The following is a 27,239-nucleotide window of genomic DNA, read 5'->3' as shown; positions in this document are numbered from 1 at the left end:
CTACAGGACGTCTTAATACTAAACACCACCCAAACAATCACCGTGAGGGAAGATCTTCACCACAAAGTTAGTGGTCTATGAACCAGTACAGAGCATGTGAAAATTATACGGTTAAGAATTACAGTGCAGCAAGAAGCAGAAACCTCCTAACACAAAATTCTATCACCTCAGAAAACTGAGCTTCTTTTGACTTGAAACAACACCAGCAGATAATACTACTTCTCTTGTTCAACACCAACATGATACCCAAGCTTTAACTCTAAAGTTTTTACAAACCATAATAGCATTACACTGCAATCAGTGTTTTGCCATGAAAGCTAATCATAAACAAGTATTTATTTGAACTTCCGTTCAAAAATAACATTCAAGAACAAAATGAAAACTCACCTCATTTCCACCAACAGCTTTGGTTAATATCACTGCAGAAGACACAGGAGGTGGCATGCAGCCTACTGTCTGCAAGCTGAACACAACAGAAAGAAATGTTACATTCCTCACACGATGCAAACACTATGCAAGTTAAAATCTTGAAATACCAAATAGCTGAGTAAGATACAATCATCTTATCTGTGCGACCCAATCAGTTTGCAACACGGATACAGCCTTTCACCAGCTGGCAGGACTTCTATGCCATCTCTCACCAATCACCACAGTGAAGAGTCACGTCACCATCTAAAAATCCAAACACTAAACTTCTCTGTGACTCCATTTCCCCCCCATAGTACTGTATCTACCATTTATCACAAAGAAACCGCATCATGTGTCCTAATGCAGTAAAGTTTGTAGTGTGTTTTGAGATATATGTAGCTCTTTGAAAAAGCTGTTCAGCAGTAAGTGTTTTTGTCATGAAGTAAAAGAGCAAGAGGAACCATGCTCTCTATTTCAGGTTCCCACGATATTTTGTTTTACACCAACTCTTACTAAAAAAAAAATAATCACAATTAAGCTTTCTTTCCTGAACATTAAAAGGCCATCAAGAGCTTAATTTTTATGCACATTTTCACTTCTTGGTAAAATCACCTGACTTCTATTAATCAACACATCAAAATCTTTCTCCTGCTTTTTAGAAGTCTAAAATACATCATTATTATCTGGTATTTTCTCCATTGTTTGTGCAGCAAAATCATTGACATATGTAGTAAATGCTGTTGCAAACTGGTGATCTTTCTGTTATTCTCCAAGACAGTCCACAAAAAGTGGTTATTAGAAAAATTTGCTGTATCAAATGTCTAATTAGAATCAAGAACATACCACAATAGATTACAATTAAATTTGAGACTAAGTAAAACAGGTCTTCTGAAGAAAAACTGTTGACTTAGAAGGAACAGTAAGGCATGAAATAAAATAGTCTGCGAAACCTCCAAAAGCACAGAAGCTACATATGTTTTCCAATACTGGAGTTTGAGATAGTATTCTAGTCCAGATCAATTGCTAGCAGTGAACTACTTTGCACTTGTAACTGTGTCAGTCCATCCCCCAGAAATGCAGGATCAGAAAAGCTACAGCAAACAGAGGTATAAAATACAAACAAAGGGGAGCATATTGCAGTGTAATTGATACGCTGCAAACAGAAGAAACAGGTAAGCGACAATGACAGTACTCAGTTTGTCAGCTACAGACACTGTGGAAAAGGAGAGAGACAACCAATGTAAGCATTCTGTAAATCCAATTATAAAGTGCCAAGCACCACTTTGGAAGTACTTTGTACCTTTAGCTTACAGTGAAGAAAGCTATGGAAGCAGAGAGTTGCCAGTACTTAGGATAAGTTAATATTGAAAAGGAAATAAACACAGGAAAGAGAAATGGTGTGTAAAGTCTGGAAATCTGGAAATATATGTGAAAACATACAGCAGACAAACGCATGGTGATTCTCGCGTCCAACCCCTACATCAGCTGTGATACTGTTATCACTCTTCCATGTGGTCTCTTGGCAGTCAGCTCTTTGAACTTCTCACCTGCACTTATAAGGGGTGGATTAAGTTCAACATTATCCAGAGAGGTATGAAATCTGTACAAGGGCATTCATCTCAGCTGGCAGGGATTTTCCACACTATAAGAGAAAGGTTTAATAACACAATCTCTGAGAAGCCTCTCAAATTTAAAGTAATTAATTTGGAATTTAAAAAAAAATCACTATCAAGCTGTGATTTTAAATATTCTTCATATGAATGTATTAAAAAAACTCCTAGTACACACTAAATAGAAATAGTTTTGATTAGGTGTATTGAAACACGCACTTGTCAACTTTTTTCCTTGCTTTGTATCAACGACATGGTAGCACTACCAATATACAACCAAATTCCCTTAAGGGCTAACAGCTTACCATAGAAAAGAACCAGCTGAAACGTTCATAGAATCATAGATATCATAGAATCACCAGGTTGGAAAGGACCCACTGGATCATTGAGTCCAACCATTCCTAACACTCCCTTAAACCATGTCCCTCAGCACTTCATCAACCCGTTCCTTAAACACCTGCAGGGAAGGCGACTCAACCACCTCCCTGGGCAGCCTCTGCCAGTGCCCAATGACTCTTTCTGTGAAGAATTTTTTCTGATATCCAACCTGAACCTCCCCGGGCGGAGCTTCAGTCCATTCCCCCTTGTCCTGTCTCCTGTCACTTGAGAGAAGAGGCCAGCTCCCTCCTCTCCACAACCTCCTTTCAGGTAGTTGTAGAGAGTAATACGGTCTCCCCTCAGCCTCCTCTTCTCCAGGCTAAACAACCCCAGCTCTCTCAGCCGCTCCTCGTAAGACTTGTTCTCCACTGGTTCAGGCCACAAGCACAAATATCGGGGGTCCAAACACTCATGGAAGGTTGGTAAATGACACCTGTTCTGCTATTACAAACAACTGACTAGTAGGGTCTGAAGACAGACATTTTAAACCTGGAACTACCAAAGCCATATATTGTACCATATCTTTGCATCTCATGACCTACCACTTGTGCTGTAAACAACAGACCAGTTTGGGTTGAAAGGGACCTTAGATATCATGCAGTTCCAATCCCCTTACCATGGGCAGGGACACCTTCCACTAAATCAGGTTGCTCATAGCCTCATCTATCCTGTTCCTTAACACATTCGGAGATAAGGCATCCATGACTTCTCTGGGCAACCTGTTCCACTGCCCTATAACTCTCATAGTAAAATTTTTTTTCCTAATAACTAGTCTAAATCTCCCCTCTTTCAGCTTAAAACCATTCCCCCTCATCCTATCACTGCAGACCCTGATAAAGAGCCCCTCCTCATCTTTTCTGTAGGCCCCCTTCAAGTACTGGGAAGTTGCTATAAGGCACCCCTGGAGCTTTCTCTTCTCTAGGCTAAAACAGGCCCAACTCTCTAAGCCTGTCCTTGTATGGCGGGTGTTCCAGCCCTCTGATCATCTCTGTGGCCTCCTCTGGACCTACTCTAACAGATCCATGTCCTTCCTGTGCTGAGGGCTCCAGAACTGAACACAATACTCCAGATGAGGTCTCATGAAGCAGAGTAGAGGGGGAGAATCACCTCCCTCACTCTGCTGGTTGTGCTTCTTTCGACACAGCCCAACATATAGTTGGCTTTCTGGGCTGCAAGCACACGTTGCCAGCTCATGTTGTGCTTCTCATCCACCTGCACCCCCAAGACCTTCTCTTCAGGGCTACCCTCAATCCATTCTCCACCCAGCCTGCAACTGTGCTTGGGATTACCCCGACCCAGGTGCAGGATCTTGCAACTTGGCCTTGCTGAATTTCAGGAACTTCATCATATATGGCTATATACCAAGAGTGGCAGAAGAGGTGAATCTATGCAAATATTGCTTTGTGCGCCTTTTCAAAGAGATCCTGTCAATGAAAAACCGAGTCAGCTAACAAAAAAATAACTTAAAAGACGTTTGGGATGATGTCAGTTTCCATTCTATTTTATGTATCTCAAAATATTTGCAAAACAACTAACTTCCTAATATCATCCTAGGCAGGGGAAAACCCCACGGTAGAAACAGATGAAAAGCTGGTACCATCTGAACCTGCCTCCCAAATAACATTTACAGCAAAACAGACCATTATAGAGGATGGAAGAATCTACCACTCATTCTGAAGGAAGGCGAGAAATTAACTGTGGGCTTAACGATGTTCTTTAGGCATAAAGTTGTGTAGAGAGTAATGGAGAACTACAGTCCCCAGGGGAGCCACCCTGCATGCCCTTGGGAGCGTATGCCTATTTTCCCAAGCCTTTGTAGGACTATTAACTAACTCCCACTACAAACTGTGCTAAACATGCATGATAAAGAAGTAACTCTGCCAAATCCGGCCTTCCCCGCCAGCTGTTTTGATTAGGGTACTTCAGTATTTCTAGGAAATAAAAACTATAGCTGCTGGGCATTAGGATGAACTTCTGGTTACACAGAGCAGCACAGGTAGTTCCTTATATCTGCTCCTCACTCTGCTTTCATGTACCCATACAGGGACATGCAGGTACCCGCTTTAAAAATGTGTTATCTTAGAATTAGGACAGAACTCAGTATCTTCTGCATCTGCATGGCACTGAAGGTACAGGTCCCATCAGAATCCCTTGGCAGCGGATGCCTTCAGAACCACACACTGGTTGCTGCTCTCAGCATGTTCTGAACAGACATATTCATCAAGAAAGCACTCTTCAAAAACAACCTAACACTTCCTTAAACTCCTCGATCTAACCATTCTTTGAATGAAGTCTTCATAGAACAGAGTTACTGCACTAAAAGATAAACCAGCTGAAACAGAAATGGCACTGAAGGAACAAGTGCTTGCAAGGCAGCTTGAAACACAAGTAGTAAGTAGATGATCACAGTGGGGATTCTTTAAACAGTTCTCTAAAATAATTGATTTTTGCATTCAAACACTCTAGTATAGCTGCATAGCCCTAGGTATTGACCTTTGATTCTATAAAAAGCTTTTAATTTTTTTTTTTTTTATAATATCTATCATTACTGCATCATCAATGCAGCTTTCGAAGCACACATTGGCAGAGTACCTCAGGGATTTTATAACGCTGTTTTCATGGTAACTTAACTTCTGCTGATCTAATAGTTCTCCTCCTACAAAAAACTTTACTTTTCCCATACCCCACAGTTTAGCTAGAAGCACATCTTGAACCCCAATCTGAACACAGGCAAGAGATGCTAAATACAGACTTTCAAAACAGAAAGGAACATCAGTAAGTGCCATACACCATATTAACTAACTGATTTATATTTTTCCTTCAGCATTCCTTTCCTCCTCATTCTCCTTGAGGTGCAGCAGAACATTGCAGCTGTGCTTGATAAAAAAGAAAGCTTATCTGTTGCAAGCTCCCTACTAACTGACCAGACGTCCTGAAAACGAGACAGGTTTCTGAGAAGATGATCTTACATGTGTTCTGTGTTTTCAACACCTAAGTGCAGAAGCACAGAAACAACCAGCAAAATCTGTTCACAGTACAAGTCTTAAACACCCATTGCAGGATAAGCAGTCCTTTAAGAAGACAGCTACAAATATATTTCACTCTATTATGCTTAAACATACCCTTTTAAAAGCCATTCATTTATAGGTGTGATTGATAATAGCTGAAGAAAGAGCCATATTGCTGTTGGGAAGAACACAAGTGTAAAAATCTGGACAAAAAGGTGTAGTTTCACATGCATCAAAGCACTTGTCAGCTCCTGCAAAAGAAAAAGAAGAGAGGAAGTTGCAGTCATAACAGCTGAAGTAATATCACATTTGTGCTTTTAAAACTAGGATCATCTTTATAATACAAAAGAGAGTGCACATCAAAAAGGCTCCCTTAGAGATCACTTGATCTCCTCCTTAATAATGAAGTACATCCAGACAACATAAAAGCTCTGTCTGCTCCTGGGCATTTTTCCAAAAGAATCGTCCACCACTTCAATAATAGTATGGCTCTCACAACAGCACTTTTTCAGCAGGCAACCTTAGTGCTTTCTCACTGCATCAAAACCTGTGTTAACTATGCCGACAGTCTGTTTACTTTATTGACTGCTGACAGCAAGAGGAAGGGACACTTGTAGCGTCCATGTGATTTGGGGTTTCTGTAGTCTAAGAAAAGCCACAAACTGTGATTCTCCTTTCTACCATAAAAGAAAATATATATATATGTTTACATTGTAGTCATCATTTGTGGTGGACTTTTTTTAAGGAAATACTAACAAACACAGAAAGCAAAGTAATCTGTAGTAGATTTTGATTGTTTATCATATCAACATAGAGGAAAAAAAATAGCCTGATGAATAGCAAAGAAAGAATATCAAGACCACAACAAGATTAACAACAGCTAAAATAAAGTACAAAACACCACTGGAAACTGAGGAAAAAAGCCAACTAAAAAAGAATAGGTAGTGTAAGAGCACTCCAGATCAAGTACCCTTATGCAGGCTGCTATCAAGTACCCTATTCAGTTAGCTCTGTGTCTCCCTGCTGCTGTCTTTTGAGGCACTGCAAGGATCTTCTACACAGTTTTTGAGAAGAAGGAAAAAGCTTTGTACTTTTCAGCTCATTTCAACTCTCACAGACCAAGCAGAAAAAATTCCTTTTCCTTTCACTCAAAATAACTTGCACTCTTTCTGCAAGTAAACAACGCAACTGAAAAAGAACTGATGGCACTTTTATTCAAAACCTGATTTGCTTGGATTCTTCAGCTATCTGACACCCCAGATGCATTTAGAAAAAGAACAATATAAAAAAAGTGTATTTCCATGTACAATAATGCAGTAACCAATCTTCAAATGCCACCCTCTCTCAGCTTCAAAACAGTTGAACTTTTATGAAACACAATTATTTTCGACCATACAAATGCACACTGATGTAATTATATATCTGGAAGTACCAGCAATTCAGCACCTCATCCTCGTTACTTTATTTTTCTCAATAACATTTTCTCTCAAATTTGGGTTAGGGGGAAAAAAAACTTTCAAAAAAATACACATCCTTCCAAAAAAAAAAATCCACAAACACATCCATTTGTATCCTTATCAACGTTATACAAAACATGGACCTGAAACGTACTTGATCCAGTTTTACCAAGAAAATATCATTATATTCAGCGCTTGGTTAGCTGAAGTGCAGGAAGAAAAGATACCTGGAAATACCTATATAAAAGTGTATGTTTTAAAAATAAATAATACAATTGAGAAAAAACAAAGCAAATGAATTCTTTCAGCAAAGCTGCTAATTCCTCCTCCTCTTCTGCCAAGTCACCTCCAGCCACAGACTTCCCAGTGGACCGCTGAAGGCACCATCACACATACAGAAGTGCCCTTTTAATGTAATATTTTTTACAATTGGAAAACACCTTGAAAACAGACAATTTGGAGAAAACTGTGTGATGCTTTCAAAAGTAAAACCTAAGACAGAAACTTCAGAAAGACTGGTTAGAGCTTCCAGAGAGCAAGGAAAGCAATTACAACACAGACAACCTAGCGCATGAAGGAATGCTGTATGGATGAAACAGGTCTTTGCAGATCTAAATTGCCAGTCTTTAAAATGTCTCTTGTAATTGCCTTTTAGGACAGTTATTCCTTAGCCTGTGTCATCACAGAACATGCACCGAGGCAAACACCCTTCACCCTCTTAAGCCATCTATGAAGACTTGTCCAAAAATACATCCACCACTGCAGTCTTCAAAAAAGCAGAACACTGAAAAGTTACTGGAAGCTGTTGGCTATGGCTCTGTTTCTGCTCACCAGGTAGAAGAGGTCATCTTGTCTTTCCTGGTATTTCAGACCCTTTAAAGAGCTTATCCTAGCCTCTCGCTGGTCAGTGTGGGTCCTTGATGCCATCCGGCCATGTTTAGATGGCCGCAGCTGGACTCCCCTGGACAAATACGCACAGAGCACAAACAATATTTTCAGTGACTTGCCAAGCCCCTCATTGAAATGGATAATTCAAGTACGTGATTTAATTTCTGGAGCTTTGCAGGAGGTACTCATTTTAAAAAAGCAAGCTATCCAGTCACTGAAAACTGAAAGAGTATTATATCAAGGCAGAATCAAATGTTCTTGTCATTCCTGAACACAGACTCTTTCTTCAAATGTAAAAGGATCTCAGTAACCTCTAGATTTGAAGACGTAACAGGCAGACCCTCCCTGAACACTGGGAACTATTTTGTAAAATACTTCTGGAATGCATGTTAGCAAATTTTTTTGAGCACGCATTTTCACAGCAGATAAAACCAGAAGTGTAACTTTAAAAGAGTGTCAGCTATTTCTAATTATGTCAGAACTACCAGAAGGCCTCCGTTAACATTTACACAACTTTTTATCGTTACATAAAACATAGCAGACACAAGTTTCAATCTAATATATTATCCAAGATAGAACAGCTGACACACAGTCAAGAACTAATAAAGTCAAGAGCAGAAACAATTTACTTTGCAACCAAATAAATAGATACATTAAGTGACTAACAAAAACAACTTTATGTTATGCCTTTAACAATTAAAACATGGCCCAGACTATTCCAATAAAATCATGACCTGTCCTCCTAACACACTTAAGGATTGTCTTTAATATATATTTTGTGATGGAACATGAAGCTGGACATTAAGTACCAACCCTAACTGACGTTTCCAAAGCAATATGAGATCAGCTGCCTAGACATAGGCATCGGCTCCTATAGAAGCTTCATTTGCACCAATAGATTGCTTTTAGAAACACAGATGAAAAAAATTTATGCAAGTCCAAAGAAGGACATGACACACTGCCCAGGAACCTGTCAGCCACATCACCTTAACTGGAAAAAGTTAGATGTACGCTAGCATTGAGATTCTAATCAAGGCTTTGATAACGCTGTTGATTTCACTCTCACTTACAGTTGCTTTACAAATATAATGTTTCAAGGATTCAAACTAGCTAAAGCGTTATGTAAATGTAAAGTTTACATTTTTTCTCTGCATGCAGATTCCTAAACCCGAAAGCAGAAAACACCACTCCATTAGCACTACTCAAGCTTTCTGTTCCAGGTCCTCTTCTCTGTAGAAGAAAGAACCTCTCCATAGCCTATTAACATGAGGACTAATTACTGTCCCAGGCAAATAGATTACATGGTTCTTCCTGCTTCCACATAAGACCAGAAGTCTTTAAAACAGCTGCTACACAATTGACTGCAGGTATTCACTTCCCTTATACTGTGTCCCAGCAGAACTAGTGGCCCAGAACTAGTGCCAGAACTGCCAGCAGACACAGGAGAGGGCTGCCATCAATTCGAACATCACCTCCATGTGAAACTTCATCACTATAACCATAATAATAGGTACAGATATTTTTTGTTGTTGCTGAATGCACACTGTTTATCCAAATCCCAGCTTGCCCAGAAGATAACTGGACAATACCATGATTATTCTTTTAGGCACTAGTATCACGCAACATATGAATGACATCATCTGTTAATACAGCCAACAGCATAAAAGGAATTAAGAAACTAGACTAGTGGAGACATGCAGCGTTTCGCTTCAACTCTGGCTGCTGCCTCTCTTCTTGGCACACAGCCCTCATTTCCTTTCACATCACTAAAAGGTTCTCCCCTTCATCTCTCTTTACTCCCAGATTGTTCCTCTTTGAAAAACTGACACAAAATTTGAAACAAGTCTCACTGCCTGTGATATGCAGCAGAGTGTAGGCACTTCAAGTCTCTCTGTCCACAACTAAATCCTGTCAGAAAAGACTGCAAGACTTTGGCCTTGCATCTTCAGTCACTCTTTTGTGTTGATAGTAGCTGCTGTCCTGTGCCTACCCAATGTGGCAATTTAAAATCATCAGATCTTTTCCTGCATCAATCCCGTAGCGACTAGCCTAAGTAGTTTTACCTAGAGAGCCCACACCTTCTCTTTGTGTCCTAAAGAGGCATGGAGACTCCACATAGCACCTCTCTGCCTGGTTCCCAATGAAGTTCTACCCTAGGATTTACAGTTTTCTGCCCTGTGTCTGAACTGAGCAGTGGGGAAGCCAAGGTGCAGAAGGTAGGTGCAAGTGTGCTGCTGGGTCTCACTCTGTGATTTGGGTTTGGGACACATCCAAGGTGTAGATCCAGTCTCAAAACTGTGTTCAGCACTTCCATTTAGTTAAAGCCCTGCAAAGTCAAGCAACCCACTCTATATGCATGGGTGAAATTTATTCACATTCTTCTCAAAATGTTCATTACTTTGTGAAGAATTTTTTTAAATCAGGGAGGATTTATTCCATAAATGTCTAGTGTCTACCTCCTCTTGTTAAGCATTCTCCCAGCATGAACGACAACAGCATAGTAATTAAATACTCCAATTGCATGCAAACCTTTTAAAAGCAAAACTTTTTGAAGCAAAACAAAAAACAAAGGATGAAAAAATACATACCTCAGTTTTTAAGGAGAGTCCACTGTTAAAGAATATAGCTGAAACAGCAATGTAAGTTATGGTAATTTCTGGTTTCAAGGGTCCTAAAAAATATAGACATAAAGAACAAAGTTAACAGTCAGAGATGATTATATGTATCTATTACATCAAAGTAAATAAGAACACTTAAAAAAATACCAGGAAAAATCTAATCATTAAAGTCTCTAATAAAAAGAACGGGCTTTCTTTTAAGTTAAGGAAGTATGCTATTCATTTTTATATAAAGGCAAATCCGTGAGTGGAGAGTGAGGTATGCTGTCGTACAAATTTGGCTTCCGTGATTATAGGTCACTGGGAACTAGTGGGTAAATTCTGGAAATGTGAAAACGGGGAATTTTTCACAGTTCTGTCATCAGTGTATCTCTACAGCATCAGTAAACTCAAAGCGTACACCCAAATAAAAATATTAGCTGCTCCCTCCACAGGGCCATGGGTATCATTCCCATACCTACCTCTCACTACCTCTTCTACAACACAAACACCCGTCTGGCTGCCTGCACAGAAGAAACCAAATTATACCCTGCGATGATTTCCTTGGGGCAATACGATTCTGCATTATTCCCCCTCAACAGGGTTGTGGCAAAGTGGTTCTTTCCAGCCCTAAAATAACACATTTCAGACACACTGCTGCAGCAAGTCCAGCAAGGGCAGATGCCTGCATCTCCAAGGGTTCCACTATATTAAAGGCTTACATTTGTATATATTTATAAACTTTTTTTTTTTCAGGGAGATTAAAACAAAATACTTTTTACACTCCTATAAAAATGATTAATTCTCTTAATACACTTCGCCTTCACAGGCTACCAAGCGCAAAATGTATACTCATTTTTTCACAAGCATTCAACCAGTTATTACATTAGAAAGAACATATTAGCAGTCTACTCAGGACCAAAGTAATATCCCAATTCTGCAAATGACAGCAAGCTGTCATGAACAAAACTGCAGCAGCAAACAAGCAAGTCTTTACTCATCTCTCCAGAAGAGATCTTTTCTGCTCTCTCAGATGAATGATACATTGATGGTCACACTGGAGCAAGGTCAATGATCCTTAAATTAAAGGGATTTGATCACACACCGAGTCTAATTAAATTTGCATCTCAAGTCATTTAAACTCAAGTCCTGCTTTCAGAGAGGACTCTGATGACGAGGCACTAAAACCGTGTGTGTTAAATACAAAAAATAAACCAAACGACCTATATGAAGCGTAAGGTAAAAATAAGCCAGGAAAAGCAAGAGTTAAAGTTGCAACAAAGTACACGGCTAGTTGCAAAATTATGGTGTGTTATACTGAATAGCTAGTCGTGGAAAAGCCAGAAAAATTATACACACTGTTACTCAGAAAACTGTGCTTTCTATATATATCATTTTGCTAATCTTTAAGACGATTACAGCATATATACAAATACATAGACACACACTGGGCAGACAGGTAGTGGGTTAGTTAGTCTGGTTAACATACAGGTTCTTCCAGGACTCAGTTTTCCTGTTTTAGGGTTTTTCAGTGGGCTAAATGAACTCCTTTGCACAGGAGTAACCTCTGCGGCTAGAGCAACCACATCTTCACGGAGCACAGGCAACTCCGGTCAGAACAGATCCCCTTCATCTCACGCATAAGATTGGTCAGGAAAGTTCCATTCACAAAGGAACTAAATAGACTCATTCATCAAATAGAAAAACACACAAAAAGGGCTTAGCTTATGCCCTGAAAGTGACAACAGCACAAATCTTTGTTATTTGTGGCACAATGTCCCACCGGTATGGGTGCTAGACTATCCATACCATTCAGTAAGGCCCTACAAATCACAGTGCATGTGTTTATCAGCTGGAAGATGACAAACTAAGGTTTTTTCACATGTTGATACTTGCCAACCTCCCCACCTCTATTTTTTTTTTTTTTCCCCCTGGTTTTAAAATGAGCACAGAGATCATGTAGCTTCAGAAGAGGGATATCACTTTGGGGAACACGTGCTTGCCAGTTTCAATCACTGCTTGTCAGTTTTTCACGCAAGTTGTCCCAGGAACAATACCACGTCAAAGCTTGACATCTCTTTGCAGTAGAATAATTAAGTGCTCCATCATAGTGCTTCCATACAGGAAGTAAGCCGAGGAGAAAATATCTCCTATTCTACTTAAAAGGATCTCCCACATTGCTGCTAACAATTAGCATGACAGTCAACCCAAAGGGACAAACCACCTGATACTATCAATTTAAAGTTGTCTTTAAGGTCTGCTGAAGACACAGCATGGATTCTACAAAAAGCTCCATGTGGGTCCTGTTCACCTATGCAAAACAGAACACAGATGGTAGAAGAGATCCTTGCACAGCAGGAATCTGCCTACCCTGAACTCCATGATTTACCGGAGCCTTTGCTGCCACAGCAAGTGTTCAGAGCCATATTTTTTTTTTTCAAGTAATTTTCCCAGAACTTAAAGGGGAGGAGGGGAATGTTGGCTCCTCAGCGAGAAGCTGTCTATCCTCAAACTTCAGCTCTGTTAAGGGGGGGGGGGGAAAAAATCTATGCATATGAAAACATTGTTAGAGTCTTCCTCCACTCCCTTAACAAGGAATTGCTAAAGGAATTCTGTTCAAGCATTCTACAGCCCTTTTCTTAAATCTTTGTACATAAATTAGGAAAAAAAAAACCCATAACATTTAATCTGCTCTTGAAATTGTGAACATCTGGAAGCAAAGTTACAATGGAAACTAATGAGAAGATGCTGTCAGCATTTATAAAGATAGGCTGTTTGTCTTAAAACTACACTGGATACTTCAGCAGCTCTTGTGATAAGAAACATACAAGACCTCACTGCTTAGGAAAGGACTTCTAAGTTGTTTACTATGAGCATTTAAAACCATTTTGCCTAGAATCATTTTCACTGTTTTCCATCATCTTTCACAAGGAAGTAAGAAGGAATGAAAAAAGTCGTCTTTAAAAGTGTGTTTATAATGTAAAAATAAAAAAAACATCTGGCTGAAGAATACTCTTTAAAATGCAAGTGTGTTACCATAAAGTAAAACCAAAACCACCTGGCTGAAATAGGGCACCTGGGATTTTAACTCAATATATACATTAACCTGCACCTCTCAAGAAGCTCACAGATGGCAGACGCACATACGCTGAACTGCAATGACTTTTTGCCTATCTTAAACAGAGTAATAACTTCAGGAAATCTAACAGGAGCACATTCCAGGTAAGTTGCCATCCGGTTTTCACTGCTACTGACCCACCAGAAGGAGCAGGATGTTATTGAAACAGTAAGTTGCCATCCAGTTTTTGCTACCATTAACCCAGAAGGAGCAGCATATTACCCAGGCACTAAGTTACCATCCAGTTTTCACTGCTACTGACCCAAAAGGAGCAGGAGGTTACTGACACACTACCTTTCCTTACTGTTTTCACTGCTAATAACCCAGAAGCAGCTGGATGTTACTGAAACACTACATTTCCTTACTGCTTTCGCTGCTAACAGCCTAGAAGGAGCAGGATGTTACCGACACTACCTTTCCTTACCATTTTCACTGCTAATAACCCAGAAGGAGCTGGATGTTACTGAAACACTAAGTTACCATCCAGCTTTCACTGCTAGTAACCCAGAAGGAACAGGATATTACTGAAACACTAAGTTACCATCCAGTTTTCACTATTAATCCAGAAGAAGCAGGATATTACTGAAACTAAATTGCCACGCAGTTTTCACTGCTACTGATCCAGAAGGAGCAGGATGTTACTGAAACACTACGTTGCCACGCAGCTTTCACTGCTGTTAAACTAGAAGGAGCAGGAAGGAGCAGGATGTTACTCAAACGCTAAGTTACCATCCAGTTTTCACTGCTATTAACCCAGAAGGAGCAGAATGTTACTCAAACACTAAGTTGCCACCCAGTTTTCACCGCCACTAACCCACACTGAGCAGGATGTTGCTGGAACGACCCGTGGGGTGCCCGGGGAAGGCACAGACAAGCAAACACCCCCCAGGACGTCTCCTGGGTTCCCGAGGATCACGGGGAGCAGCGCGGGGGACCCGTGGGCACCAGGGCTCGGTGTCCCCTGCATCCGCAGCATCCCCCTTGCCCAAGTTTCTGAGCGGGTGCCCCCCCGCAACTCTCGGCGTCCCCGGCTGCCGAGCGGACCCGCGGGGAGCTCGGCGGGCTCCGGGCTCGCTCCACACCGCCAAGTATCGAAAAGCACCGAGGGAACGGGACAAAAAAAAACCCCAAAGTCCGGGGAAGGGGCAGCGCCCGGACTCACCTCCTTTGACGCCGAAGCCGGGCTGCAGCCTGGCCGCCGCGATGACCAGGACGATGCCGAGGATGAACCACTCCTTCTTCAGGCGCTCGGGCAGCGCCATGGCGCGCCCCGGCGCTCCCGGCACGGCGCGGCGCCCGGGCGGGCTGCGGCCCCCGCGCGGCCCCGGCCGGATCCGCCGCCGGGGAAGGGCGCTCCCACCGCCGCCATCGCTACCGCGCACCGCCTAATAGACGCGCAGCACCGCAGCCCCGCGCCCGGGCGGCGTATAGAGCCATTGCCCTGCTCCTGTCACCCCCTGCCTCTGTAAACAGCCCCTCCACAGCTTTCTTGTAGCTCCTCCGGAGACTGGAAGGTCGCTATAAGGTGTCCTCGGAGCCTTCTCTCCTCCAGGCTGAGCAACACCAACTCTCTCAGCGTGTCCTCGTACGGGAGGTGCTCCAGCCCTGTGATCATCCCTGTAGCCCTCCTCTGGGTTCTCAACTCTCGTAAGACCCGTTTTGGAGTTTTAGAAAGTGAACATCCTTTATCAGGCCTGGGCAACATCTCCATCAATCCTGTGCCACGAGACAAGAGCTGAGGACAGAATGTATTTCCCACTTACATGCATATGGATACATTTTCCTAGAAATTTTATCATAAAAGAGTTTGGGTTGGAGGGGAACTTAAAGATCATCCAGTTCCACCCCCCCTTCCACGGGCGGGGACACCTCCCATTAGATCAGCTGCCCAAGGCCCCATCCAGCCTGGTCTTGAACACCTCCAGGGATGGGGCAGTCACAGCTTCCCTGGGCAGCCTGTGCCAGTGCCTCACCACTCTCATAGTGAAGAAATTCTTCCTATGTCGACTCTAAATCTGCCCCTTTCCAGTTTATACCCCCCAGTCCAGTTTATGCCCCCAGTCCTATCACCACAACCCTTTGTGAACAGCCCCTCCCCAGCTTTCTCGTAGCCCCTTCAGATACTGGAAGGTCGCTATGAGGTCTCCTCAGAGCCTTCTCTTCTCCAGGCTGAGCAAACCCAACTCTCTCAGCCTGTCCTCGTATGGAAGCTGCTCCAGCCCTCTGATCATCCCTGTAGCCTTCCTCTGGGCCCGTTCCAACAGCTCCATATCCTTCTTACGTTGAGGATTCCAGAACTGGACACAATACTCCAGGTGTATAATACTTTCTAAGGACTAATTTTAATGTTATGAAGTTCACCACAGTCAAAACTCTTGCTAATTTGGAGCCAGTTCTCTGACATTGCATTTGAGATGGGGAAAGGCTGCAAACAGAGGGGATTACAGAAGACACATCTGTGCAGCACATACAGTTTACACAGGACGTTATCATCTGTAAGGAATGAACAGCGGGACACGTCCCTTCCCACGGCAGGGGGGTTGGAACTGGATGATCTTTAAGTTCCCCTCCAACCCAAACCATTCTGTGGCTAAGAAGGACATTCTAATTTTCGAAAAATACAACTACTTAAGAAAAAAAATGTCAGCTGAAATGAAACACGTTCCGCTTTTCTCGAGCGGTAGGTGGGTGCGCGCTGTTTCGGTGCATTACAACGTTTCGGTGACGCCCGGCGTCCGACGCGCGGGGGGGCGGGAGCTGGCACCGGGCTGGGGACACGCAGCATCCCTCCCCGAGGCTCGGGCATCCCGCAGCCCGCTGTCCCCTCGGAGTTCACCCCTCGTTGCTGTAGGAAAGCGTCTCCCTGCCCGGTCCGAGCCGGCCGGAAGGCATCCGGGATAGGGAAAAGCTGCAAAAAGAGATGATTATCTCAAAAGACCCATCTGTTCAAGCACAGATACTTAAACACAAGACGTTGTCATCTCCAAGGAATAAACAGTGGGAGGTGTCCCTACCCAGGACAGGGGGTTGGAACTGGTTGATCTTTAAGGTCCCTTCCAACCCAAACTACTCTATGATTATCTCCCCTAGAAAAAGAAATGCCTGTCGCGACATCCCGACAGCATCTCCCGCGGCGTGTAGGAGCGCCCGGCGAGCCAGCCGGCTCCCGAGCTCGCCAATTCCCTGTGCGGGGGTTGGTGGGTTTATTTCAGTGTTAAATACATCTCCATGTCCCTGCTCATGGCAGGGGGGTTGGAACTAGATGACCTTTAAGGTCCCTTCCAACCCAAACCAGTCTATGATTCCCTTAAAATGGAGCGTCATTAAAAAAAAAACACCAAACTTATTCTGGCCCCCAACCTGCGCTTTCCATTTCCTCTCCCCTTCTCACCTCAGCTTTCCCCGATGGATTCATCAGTCCAGCCTCTTGCCCCCTCGCTCTAAATCCCATCGGCCAGAAGATGAAGTGTGCCACGCTCTGCCATCCCAGCTGCTCACCCCAGTGCAGCTTCACACACACAACACTTACGTTGGGTGGTGTCTAAATATTTAGGTAAGTTTATACTCCAAGGTCTCTGTGGATAGATTCAGCCTTCAAAGAACAGCCCTGCCATGCGCTTTCCGCTCCCTGGTACCGAGTAAATAAATGTTTATAGCTCACTGCTGAGCTCAAGAGGCGTATGTTGCTGTACATCCTGCAAGGTTCATATGCATAAACATATATACATCACAGCTGGGTTTTTTTAACATGGAGTGAACGTGTCTTCTCCCACCACCAAGGGGATCCAAAATGTGCCATTTAAAGTAATTATACATTTCACTGTTTTACTAACATTTACTGGAGTGCACATTGGTCCTTGCTCTCAGCTCGAATGGGAGTGCCAAATTGCAAAACCTCAGTGCATTTGCCTGTGCAACTGCCACAGGTTGACTGTTTGGGGAGAAAATAAATGCTTAACAGCTGTTCTAGAGCAAGCTGTGATTACAACAAGCATAGGGTTTGATTACTCAGAGGATTTGATTACTGCATAGGAAGGCTGGGATGAATCAGCTAAAGATGTAAAGTTAATGTTTATCAGATAAATTATGTTAAATCTTTGTGTGGATACTCATGCACAGGTGAGGTGGCCCTATGACATGGTTTTTACCTGCACCATTCACAAATCAGAGTGCTTAGATCTCTTCCTACGTGTCTCTGAAAGCACAGAGTAAGAGCCTCGGCCCTTGGAGATGAGCATAGTGGGAGACCAGGCAGTTGTCTGGTGTCTCCCAGGTTGTTTTGTCACAAATGCAGACACAGCCCTGGAGATCCTAACAGAGTTGGGCAGGAGGCTTTGGACCCCTTCTCTGATGGTCCTGGCTGGGCTGGTTTGTTACACAATGCAGAGGCCTTTATCTGTGCCAGCAAGGCGGAAAGGCGCAAAGAGCTTCAGCACAATTCAGGAAAGCATTAATACCAAGGAAAAGCAAAATGACAAATAATCTATTGAGGCCAAAAGAAGTTCAAAGCAGCCAAATTTCATAGCGAATGAAGCTGCTGCAACACAAATTGCTGCAGAAGCCGTGGATAGATGAAAAGAAGGGGCAGGTACAGAAGACGCTCCATCTGGTGATAAAATCCAGTCCTGCAGTAAAGACCACAGTCTTTCCCTGCTTTTGCAGCATACTTTTTAAATGGTACTAATCCTGCACCTTACTCTTTGCAGGTGAATACTAATTACAAATTTATAATCTTGCCCGCAGCCCAATTTAATTCTAGGTTCATTTTGCCAATAAGTTTCAGATATTTACTCACAGCAGATCTAATTGGCAAAAGTTAGAAACCCCAGGTTCAGGCCTTGACTCTAGAAGATTCTTCTCATTTACCTCTACAAAGGGTCGACTCCTGAGCCTGTCTTTTCTTCTCTAGAGAGGGATGAGCTATCTCGCTTCCACTCATGGTTTTCCAATGGTCATCAGATACCACTGAAAAAAAGTTTAACTTCAGTCTATATCCAGTAAATAAAAAGATAAACTTCAATAAGGTTCTCTTGCTTTGAATAGATGCTTTGCCTGGAAATTTGTTTCCAAGAGATGTGAACTTTGTGCTAAGCGTCTTTTGCCAGCTCAGTTAGAAAATACACGTATTCACGTGGCTCTCACCTTCTATAATCTTTAAGATTGTATGCAGATATTCTACATTGTGTAGAAAAGCTTTACTTTTATTACCATGATAAGCATATAGGTCTCTTAGATGAAAGAGATTAAATTGTTCCCGTCTTTAAATAAGAAATCACTCTATGAGCCTTGGCCTGTCCTGCCCCACCAGGAACAGGAAGGAAGAAAACACAACAAGTGAATTGTACAGGCGGCAGGACTCTCACACATCCTAAGTCTGTTTGCAAGACAGCATCACTGTTGCTATAAGGCAATTTGTCGTCCATACGGAGGTATTTGGTCAGTATTCAAGAGAGACAGTTCAGTGTCTGGCATCCAAAACTACATCTCACAACACTTCGCTTTCCTCATCCGGTTCCTATGCAGATAATATACACATCCAAATTAACCACTGTGATTCAAACACGCCCCAGAATGGTCTGGTACACGTGTATGTGTATTATCCATTACATTGTACCAAAATCATTTTGGGATATATTTAGCTGTGGCTTAGACACAATACAGGAATGATAATTTAGCTTCTTTCTGATTTTAGGTGACCAAATTTTCATTTCTGTTCAACTGCAAACATACCTTGGGGCTTCCAGATGCTTTCCTGCCTCTAAAGGCCCTCATGCTTCCTTCTGCATAATATGAAATCTTCGTGACATGCATAGCGATGTGACACCAGATCTTTGTTGCTCACAGGTAATCTGTTGAAAACAACAGGACTGTTTATGTGAGCAGTGACTGGTTTTCATGTCTGTAAAGAGGCAGAAATAGACAGAACGTTTCTGAGCTTCACGTTGTGAACAACCAGTATTATGTGTTTTGTAACTGATGCTGAGGTCCCCGTTCCTCTTTGTGCTATATGGAGCCTATTTCTTTTCTGCACCCAGCCTGCTATCTGCACAATATACCTTGCTATCTAGTAAGCACACAGTTAAGTTATTTTAGGGAATGTGCTGGGTTTTTTTAACTTCCACAGTAGCAGATGTCATCTGATTATGCATTTAGACAGGAGAGATTTCAATATAAAGGAGAAGGAATCATGAGATAAAGGGAGCTTAAACGAGAGGAAGAGATAGTATTAAATAATTTAACTGGAAGAGAACAAAGATATTCAGAATGAACAAGATAAAGAGAGGTGTTAATTATAAATAGGAAAGTTGAGGAGAAAAAGTGGAAATATATGTGAGACAGTTTACAACACATTTATATTTCTCACAAGCACTTAGTGGCATGATCTCAGATTTTCTCAGCAGTTTGAAGAAATTGCTATACTGATCCCATTAGCTGGTTTTCCATATGGAAGTGGAATTCTCAGCTCTCATTCTGTCCTGACCCAGGTCCTTATACTGTTCCAGGCATCTGCAAGGGATCTTTTAGTTGTTGCTACTGGATATTACTAAATGTGCTCACAGGCTGCAGGTCTTACTACCATAAGCATAAAGCAGTAGTAGGAATTATGTACAAGTTTAATTTAGACCAGTACTTAATATGTACCTATACACATGTATAGGTATGCTTTTCTAATTAGAAGCTATAAGATGATAAGAGGTTTTCTAGATTTTTTGTTTTATTTCTATAATGCTTTTTTATAGAAAAGACTCTATTCACACAGAGTCTTTAGAAGCATAATGCTTTTTTTAAAAACTTGTAATAAAGGATCCTTTTATAAATATTAAAACCAGCAAATAAGCAATTTTTCTTTTTACTTAAGAGCCTAGTATGAAATTTTCATGCACTAGCCTTCAGCATTAGGAAGAAAATGGGCCTTTTCTGATCCTTTTCCTAGAACCTGCTTGTTCTTACGAAGAAACAGAACCTGGCTTAGTGCTGCTCTACTCATTATATTCCCTTGCCTTCTCCTCCTGGACTTCCAAGAGAGCTTATAGATTGTAGAAATTGTCATGTTTTGCACTTTTTCATAGAAATATGGTTTCCCTGTAGCCAGCAAGGCTATAATGCATTCAAAAGTTTCTATTAAAAAGAACACAAACAGAAAAACGAAGAGCAATTGGCATAATAAAGCTGTGCCTGAAACAAATCATGGGCTTTGACTGCAATTTAAAACGTGAAATTTTTTTTTGAAAAAAACATGCAAAGCTGTACGTATTTAAACTTGGAAAATGAAAGTGAGAACATGAAATAGCTTATCTGGACGATTTCACAGTGAACAACTGGATTTAACCTGTTTACTAAGATGCTTAAGAGATAACATGAAGATACTTTTATGTGTCTTTCTCCTTATGCTTAGAAAAATAACCTTCTAATATTATAATAATCACACCAAAACACCTAAACCATGAGCAGTTTCAGTATAAAAATCTTTTCTGTATTTTTATAGGGGAGAAGCAGCAGATTTATTCCTCTGAGTGTGCACGCATGTATGCAGATGTGAATATTTTACAGCTATTTCAGAGTAATTAACCACTCATAAGGGGGAAAGCATGCAAATCACAGAAAGCAGCAAGAGGTGAGCCATTGCCCCAGCTGTGGCACCTGTCACAAAGGTCAAGTTTGGAAGGAGCAGAGTCAGAAAAACTGGAAATATGTGAGTGTCTGTATGGGCTTGAGAAAGAGGTGGTTGCTAGAAGAAGGGTTTGTCTTAAGGTTGTTGAAATCTGGCTTTTAGGAGCTTAAGCTTTATCCTCTGTAAGAAAGAATAGCAGAGCTTGATCCAAGAGGAGAGTCCTTAACTCCAAACTTTTTATTCATTCAGTTGGATGGCAGGTAGGGCCCAGTTTCTCTCATGTCTGTCCCATTTAGTTTTAACATGACCAAAAGAGTTTAAAGATTCGGAGTAGTGGGGCAAATTCACTAGTTTACCTGAGGAGAAAGCCTGAGTTGTCTTTCAACATTCTCAGATTTGTCAATTTGACTTCATCGTGCCACAGCGCTTCTTGCTTCATACCTCTTGAGCCTTTGCATGTCATTTCCATGTCCTGTCTTCACCAGAGGCCAGAATCTAAGCTCTTCATCAGCCAAGTGCATTTCCTAGACAGAACTGTGATGAACTTTGACCACGGCCAATTTGGACATTCAGGGGACTAGAGTCTTGGGATCAGCACAATGCGCAAGAGAAGGATGCAAGTGTAGATGCATCCTTCGTGCTTAGTTTGGCACATTGACTTCTGTTCCTGATTTTGAATGTCAAACTATGTTCATAACCTACAGCCTGACCATTCAGGCCTCAATGACGACAATAACTTGATCCTGCAGGATAGAAACCAAGCAGCCTGTTATATATACTAGAATATAGGTTTACAAAAGAAAGGTTTTGCCTCCCCTTGCCTTAGTAAACCAGACCTGTCAGAAAATCCAACAAAGTAGGGGAACTTATATTTGTATAACTCAGTGCCATCATTTAACTACATTAAAGTAAACTCCACAGTATTTTCCAATCAAGTTATTTGATCCCAGCCTATCTGGCCTTTTGATTTAAAATGGACTAGGAAGTGTCCTTGCAGGAACATAAAGTGCTTCCACCTGCAGCATTTGTCAGTCCTGAGAGCGAGATTCATGTTCCCACCCATCTGTGCGGCACCAAGCCCCTTTGCAGTGCTGGAATTAGGATAATAGTCTTCTATTTCTTTTTTCTTTAATTGTTTATACCAGGGCAGAATTAAGAGATCAGACTGCAAGGCTTCTTTGTACCAGCTACTGTGCAAGCATAAACCCAGGCACATTTACATTGCGATCAAGTAGCTGTCGTACTTATACACACAACAGACCTCCCTTTAACAGAGCTCCCATTAGTACCAGCTGCAGCGGTAAATACCATTGGTGATTCAGTATGAATGTGGACCATGAGGACAAAGCTGTCTGGAGATCCCCACTGGCAGAACTCTGAACTAAGTCAAAACTCAAAAGCTGTCCTTTTCCACCTCCTGCACGCACCTTCACAAGCCCTCTCCTAGAGACGCGTGGGGGCACATTAATAGATGTGACCTGATATGTCTGATGTCAGGTTCACTCTCGCCTCATTCCTCGGAGTTAAGTGGAAAGCTTCTCAAATGTGAAAGCAGACACAAACGTCTCCCCCCAAAAAAGTGGGGTCAGAAAGGGAGATAAGCTATTGGGAAATATGCTAAATAATTTGTAAAAAAGAAAAAGTATAACCTGTAAAAGCTATTTGATAACAAATCAGCCATTATATCTGTCAATACAGAAAAAATGAGGATGCTGACAACACTCCATCCCATGATCCGCAGCATTAATAAGTGATGAAGTATTAAAAAAACTGGGACACTTTGCGCCTAGAACAATATCACATGAGGACGAGGGAATAAGGCTGAACTAAAACAAAAGGACATGATTGTGTATTGCTGGCAAATAATGACATAAATAAAAGCCAAAAACATGTAAGCAAACATAACCCCTCCAACCACTAAATATAAGGAAAACATGACTGCCTTATCTTTTTGGCCAGATTCAGATACAAATCATGAAGTCATTACTGTCTGGTGAAAGTTTTGGACGCAGTCATTTTTCCAGAAGTGTCCAGCCCAAACCGCTTATTTAAATAAAGAGGGGGAAATGGCATGAAAACTGAGGATTAAAGCAACACTGATGTAAGAGTTTTGGGGTACATGCCATCCCAAGGCAAACAGCACCATGAAGAACATAGAAAAGGCTTTCCCTTCATGCTATCTAAGCTCTCATTTGCCTGTGAATTTGTTTCCCTTACTACTTCCTTGCTAACCAGGAGGCAAGACTTTAGCACCACTGACACATCCAGTGCTCAAACACCCACCACTTGTTTCTTTGTCACAGCCAACATAGTTGCTAAACCCCCTCGCTCCTCCCTTCTCTTCTACCCCACACCTTTACCAGCACACTCCTGAAGAGCTCTAACCCAGGACACTTTTGACCTGTCCTTGCTATTCCCAAGGAAAAGAAAGGCTATTCTGTGAACCTGAAATATTCCTACAACATAACCACATTTCACAAAGACTTCTAAGCAGAACTGTCTGCTCCCTGCCATCCATCCAGCTTATACCACTCAAATCATCTTAGGTCAATTTTGTATTATTTGTTTCACAAGTCTCACCCGTTGTCTTCCATGTAAGCAGCTATAAAGCCAGAGACTTGTGCTGTGGTAAACGAGGGAAGGAATTAATTTCTTTGTAAGTGCAAGTCAGTCAGAGATGAGGAGGGATCATCTGGTTATTTTTCTGCAGCAGGAAACTCTATTGGGTAGGGCCTTATATTTCCTTTTGACGATGTGCGTTAAGCAGAGTTCTGCCCTGATCCCTCTAGGAAGTGGGAGAGTTACGATGGTGCCTTTTCCCTGAGAGCATTTCTAAGCTTTCCTCATAGGAAGATTTCCTTGCGGTACATTCTTAAGTAGATCAAATGCAAAGGAAAATCCCAATTCAGAATTAATTGGCATACATTTTTTTTTTCTCCAGGAGCTAGAGGGATTTTTAATGTCTTCCTTCTAGATGAACTTACAACACTCCTGCCATCCCACATTTCAAGTTGTACCTGTCTGTGTAAGCACATAAGCACAAGGCCTGCAGCAAAATACATCTTTCCAATTTACCTTTCCACCCTGTTACTAAGGGAAATGCTTTCCAATGTGATGTCCATGGCCCACCTTTGCTCCAGCTTGTTCTCAGAGTTCGCTTTCTTTGGTGATGTTCTCACTATGGACACAATAGCACAGAAAGTAGGCGCCTTGGTGGTGTAAAAAGACTTCTTGTTTAAGGAGGTCCAGAACAACACTTTTCTGGGAAACGCTGATTACCTTCAACCCCAGGATCATCCACACTGTGTTTGGTTTCATGAAGTAATGGAAAGCAAATGTGTTTATTATGACAGACCACCATCCCCTTGGGTCATGCTTCTGCCCCGAAGAAATAGCTTACTTCTAAATATAGCTGACCAAATGGCACATCCCCTGCCTGAGTACCACCACTCTTCATCCAGACAGGTATTCCTTTTTTATCTCCTGTCCAGCAGCTATCAGTGTATACAGCAAGCTTTATCTGAGTCACACAGTAATAATCACTGCTTATATACAAGATCCCTTGTGTACTGTATATTAATGTCTGGCTGGTAATTTAATGGCACCTCTAGGCATAAACAAAAGTTTATTAAAACAGTAAGTAAAATGTTCCCAAAGACTGGCCTGCATTTTTAATTTTCTATTCTGCATTCCAAAACACAGAGCCAGCCTTCTTATGTAGAAAGCTACAGAGTTAACACCAAGTAACATCATTTTGCACGAGTTAGACATAGCACAGCCTAGAGAAATAGGATGCTTCATTTATATTCAAATCCTTGATTTTATGATTGTATTGGGTCCGCATGGCAAAGTTCTGGCAGTGGGTGTACTACAGGAGGTTGTTTCTATGAAAAGCCATTAGAAGCTTCGCCCATGTCCAACAGAGCTAATGCCGGCCACCTCCAAGATGGACCCACCACTGGTCAAGGCTGAGCCCATCAGCAACGGTGGTAGTGCCTCTGGGATAACATATTAAAGAAGAAATGAAGGGTGGGGGGGGATCAGGTAGAACTACTGGGCAACCATGGCTAGAGAAAGGCGTGAGAATATGTCAGCAAAACCACTCTTCAGACACTAAGGTCAGTGAAGGAAGGGGAGGAGGCGCTCCAGGCACTGGAGCGGAGATTTCCCTGCAGCCTGTGGAGGACCCTAACCTGGAACAGGTGGATCCCGAAGGAGGCTGTGACCCTGTGAGAAGCTCACACTGGAGCAGGCTCCTAGCAGAACCTGTGGACCCATGGAGAGGAGCCCACACTGGAACAAGTCTGCTGTTGTCAGGATTTGCAACCCTGAGGGGGACTCACACTGGAACAGTCTATTCCTGAAGAACTGCAGCCCATGGGAATAACCCACATTGGAGAAGTTCATGGAGGACTGTCTCCCATAGGAGGGACATTGCTGGAGGGACATTGCTGGAGGAGGGGAAGAGTGTGTGGAGTCCTCCTTGTGAGGAGGAGGGAGTGGCAGAAACAACTTGTGATGAACTGACCACAACCCCCATTCCCCATCCTCCTGTGCCACTCAAGGGGTAAGGCAGAAAAAAAAAAATAAAATAAAAAAATCAGGAGTGAAGCTGAGCCCAGGAAGAGGGCAGGGTAGAGACCGGGAGAGAGCAGGAAGGAGGAAGGCATTTTAAGAATTGGTTTTATTTCCCATTGTCCTACTCTGATTTGATTGGTAATAAATGAAGCTAATTTCCCCAACTCAAGTCCTCTATGCCCATGACAGTTATTGGTGAATTATGTCCCTGCCCTTATCTCAACCCATGAGCTTTTAGTTATATTTTCTTTCCTCTCTCCAGCTGAGGAGGGGGTGTGATGGAGCAGCTTGGTGGGCACCTGGCATCCATCACCAAAGCAACCATCTTTAAAAAAGACAGCCAAAAAAAGTTTTGGATTGCTTATTAGGAAAACTGTACAACTCCAAGAAGCAGCGGCATATTGACTACTACTTGAATTACTTGTCAGTTTTTAGATAGGAAGGCACATGACAACTAAAACCTTAAATCCCTATCAGTAGCTGGCAGTGCTCTCTGTAGTTAAGACAGTTGTGCTCTAAACATTGGGCATGTAAAAGAGACATCATTCCTTCCCTACACTTTTCTTCATTTGCCCAAAATGCTTATTTTACAAGTGATTTAGCACTTTAAATAATAGCAGGTTTCATTTTCTTTTATCATAATAAATTCCTTGACCTCAGTAAAATGCATGTAATACTTGCATCAGCCATTACACATATTACACATTTACAGTAGACAAGTAGGTGGATAATTTTATTTTTTTTTTTTTACAATATTTAAGCAGAAACTTGGATTGATTTTCACATTTCAGGTTAAGTAATGGAGACATGAAAGTTTTCAGTAGAAGAATTGTCCATGGAGGAAATTCACTATGGAGACGCTAAAGAGCAAGTGAGGAGCTCTGCTTTTAGCAAGTCTCATTTCATATCACAGCCACAGTTACAGACTGCAATAATGTTTCCCCTCCACTCCTCCGTCACAATTTAGCATTACGCTAAGGACCCTAAAGCACTTTCCAGCTCTCAGGGTGCGTTATCACCTATCTACATATTGAAACTAGATTCATCAGTGCCGACTGGCTGCTGTACTACTCAGTTTCCACAGAAAGGAAACAGAAGCATTCAGGCTGAAGAGAAGGTAGGCAGATGTGCTCCAACAGGTCTCGTCAAACTGATCAGAGCATTAGGACTTTGGGACCCTAGAGAAAATACAGGTGTTGCCAGCTCTTTGCTTAGATCCTTCATACTTACTCATAACCTAAAACACTTGCCTACTAGCCACCATCAAGGGACTCGGGAAACTGAGAAGTCTTTACAAACAGCACCACAAGAGTCAACAAAGACGAAAAAGGCTACAGGCATCTTGGAAGCAAAGGTCCCAGAATAAATCCTGTAATGCCTGTTCAGAATTAAAACGTGGCTAATAAAAGATAAAAGCATTCATGGTACATCAGCTGTCTGGGGGGCAGGGGACACAGTGTCATTCTTCAGTGTTATACAGTTCAGCTCTTTTTATTTTTAAAACACATTTTTCTTATATTTAAGAGACTGTCTAATAAGAGTTGTTACTCACATTAAACTTAAACTGAAAAGATTAGTGCCCTCC

General features: G+C 42.0%; 1 protein-coding gene across 1 annotated transcript; it reads right to left on the bottom strand.

Annotated features, from left to right (window-relative positions):
- Positions 1–388: 388 nt before the first annotated feature.
- On the bottom strand, positions 389–14,831 carry LOC104061853 (sodium/bile acid cotransporter 7-like). Its single transcript, XM_054065552.1, has 3 exons — positions 14,627–14,831; positions 10,338–10,420; positions 389–463 (listed from the first exon to the last, which is right to left on the bottom strand). The coding sequence occupies exons 1-3, from the start codon at positions 14,724–14,726 to the stop codon at positions 389–391; spliced, it is 258 nt and encodes an 85-aa protein (XP_053921527.1). The 5' UTR covers positions 14,727–14,831.
- Between the last annotated feature and the right edge of the window lie 12,408 nt (positions 14,832–27,239).

The sequence above is a fragment of the Cuculus canorus genome, chromosome 4 (genome assembly GCF_017976375.1).
Source record: "Cuculus canorus isolate bCucCan1 chromosome 4, bCucCan1.pri, whole genome shotgun sequence".
Lineage (NCBI taxonomy): Eukaryota > Metazoa > Chordata > Aves > Cuculiformes > Cuculidae > Cuculus > Cuculus canorus.
The sequence above is the reverse complement of the archived record's forward strand: the minus strand, read 5'-3'. Positions and strand labels throughout refer to the sequence as shown.